Here is a 1,304-nt window from a genome sequence, read left to right as displayed (position 1 = left end):
CTTTATCCTATGGAAGTGAATGAAGAAGATAGTGACGAAGTTCGAACAACAAATTCAAAGGATGAAACTGATGACGGACCAATAGCAATGCGTACTCGAGGAGCGGAAAGAAAACAGAAACTACTGCAAACAAGTATGGTACAAAGGGCAAGTTCAATAACGTTAATGGTTACCATTACTTTTTCATTACTGATACACGTTACTTTAGCAGGTAACCTGATATTACCAGGGGATAATATAATGGTAAAAGGGATTAATAGAACTTTGTTCATAGCTCCTTGTAAACTAAAATTCGATGTTCCCAAATTAACTAAATTGATCAGCTGTATAATCGATCAATTCAAAATTGAAAAAATAACGGCCGAATTAGAAATCCTATCACAACAACAACAATTTCGTAATGGTCAATACGCTCGACCAACATGGAGCCTTGTGGATGAGATCAATCAAGAAAGCGATGAGTTATCAATCCGATTTAAATATGGAACTGATAAGAGCTCGGAATTCATACAAGAATTGAATAATCTTACAACGAACTGGAAGCTCGTTAGCTTTTGTATTTCTACTTTTATTCTCATGTCAATTCTTGTTATTGTTAATCTAAAATTGAAGCTAATCTGTATAGTTTTCAAATGTTTCAAACGAGCGCAACGAAAGGCAAGTCCTACTGAAGCAGAACTAGTACCTACTTTAAAGGATGAACAATCCCAAAATTTATCATTACAATTAAATTCAATCAAATAGATATCTTCAAATATATCCCTAAAACTTCCTTTCTTTTTTCTTCAGTAGGGAGTGTCGGAAAACCCGTGAGAATTTATCATACATTAAATGCTTGGAACATTTCTAATGATTCATCACTGCATTATTCACCAAATCACATTCCTCAAAATTATCTCCCATACGTTTCTTTGTTATCTTTGTCTAACGGAAATACACATTTTTACCGTTTCCTTTGTATCTCAAGGAATACCCTCTAACGTTTTATGTAAACCACTCCTACTTCTTTATATATATATCCCTTTTTTTGTATAAAGGTTTGGTCTGGACTAGTGCTCTTCTATAGTATTCTTATAACAGCCTTTGACTCACGGGCAAGCGGTTTCTTCTCGTTATTCTTCAATAATCCTCCTGATCAACCCTGTATTATATCAATAAAACGGTAAAATTTACTCTGCGTCCTCACAACGTATATTCGACGTATTCACAAGGTAAGCCTTTAATTAAAGTTCTGCTTGATCTTAACTCAAGGCTAAACCTTCCAAATCTAAACGACTCGATAAAGGAAAGGAATAATTTTTTCA

At 34.1% G+C, this 1,304-nt stretch overlaps 1 protein-coding gene across 1 annotated transcript; it reads left to right on the top strand.

Annotated features, from left to right (window-relative positions):
• Nucleotides 1-9: 9 nt before the first annotated feature.
• On the top strand, nt 10-744 carry LOAG_19172 (hypothetical protein; the record flags this gene model as incomplete). The annotated part of the gene is made up of 1 exon (XM_020451826.1): nt 10-744. One exon carries the CDS (start codon nt 10-12, stop codon nt 742-744), a length of 735 nt encoding a protein of 244 aa, XP_020304366.1.
• Between the last annotated feature and the right edge of the window lie 560 nt (nt 745-1,304).

Source organism: Loa loa (assembly GCF_000183805.2).
Source record: "Loa loa unplaced genomic scaffold supercont3.2560, whole genome shotgun sequence".
Lineage (NCBI taxonomy): Eukaryota > Metazoa > Nematoda > Chromadorea > Rhabditida > Onchocercidae > Loa > Loa loa.
The sequence above is the reverse complement of the archived record's forward strand: the minus strand, read 5'-3'. Positions and strand labels throughout refer to the sequence as shown.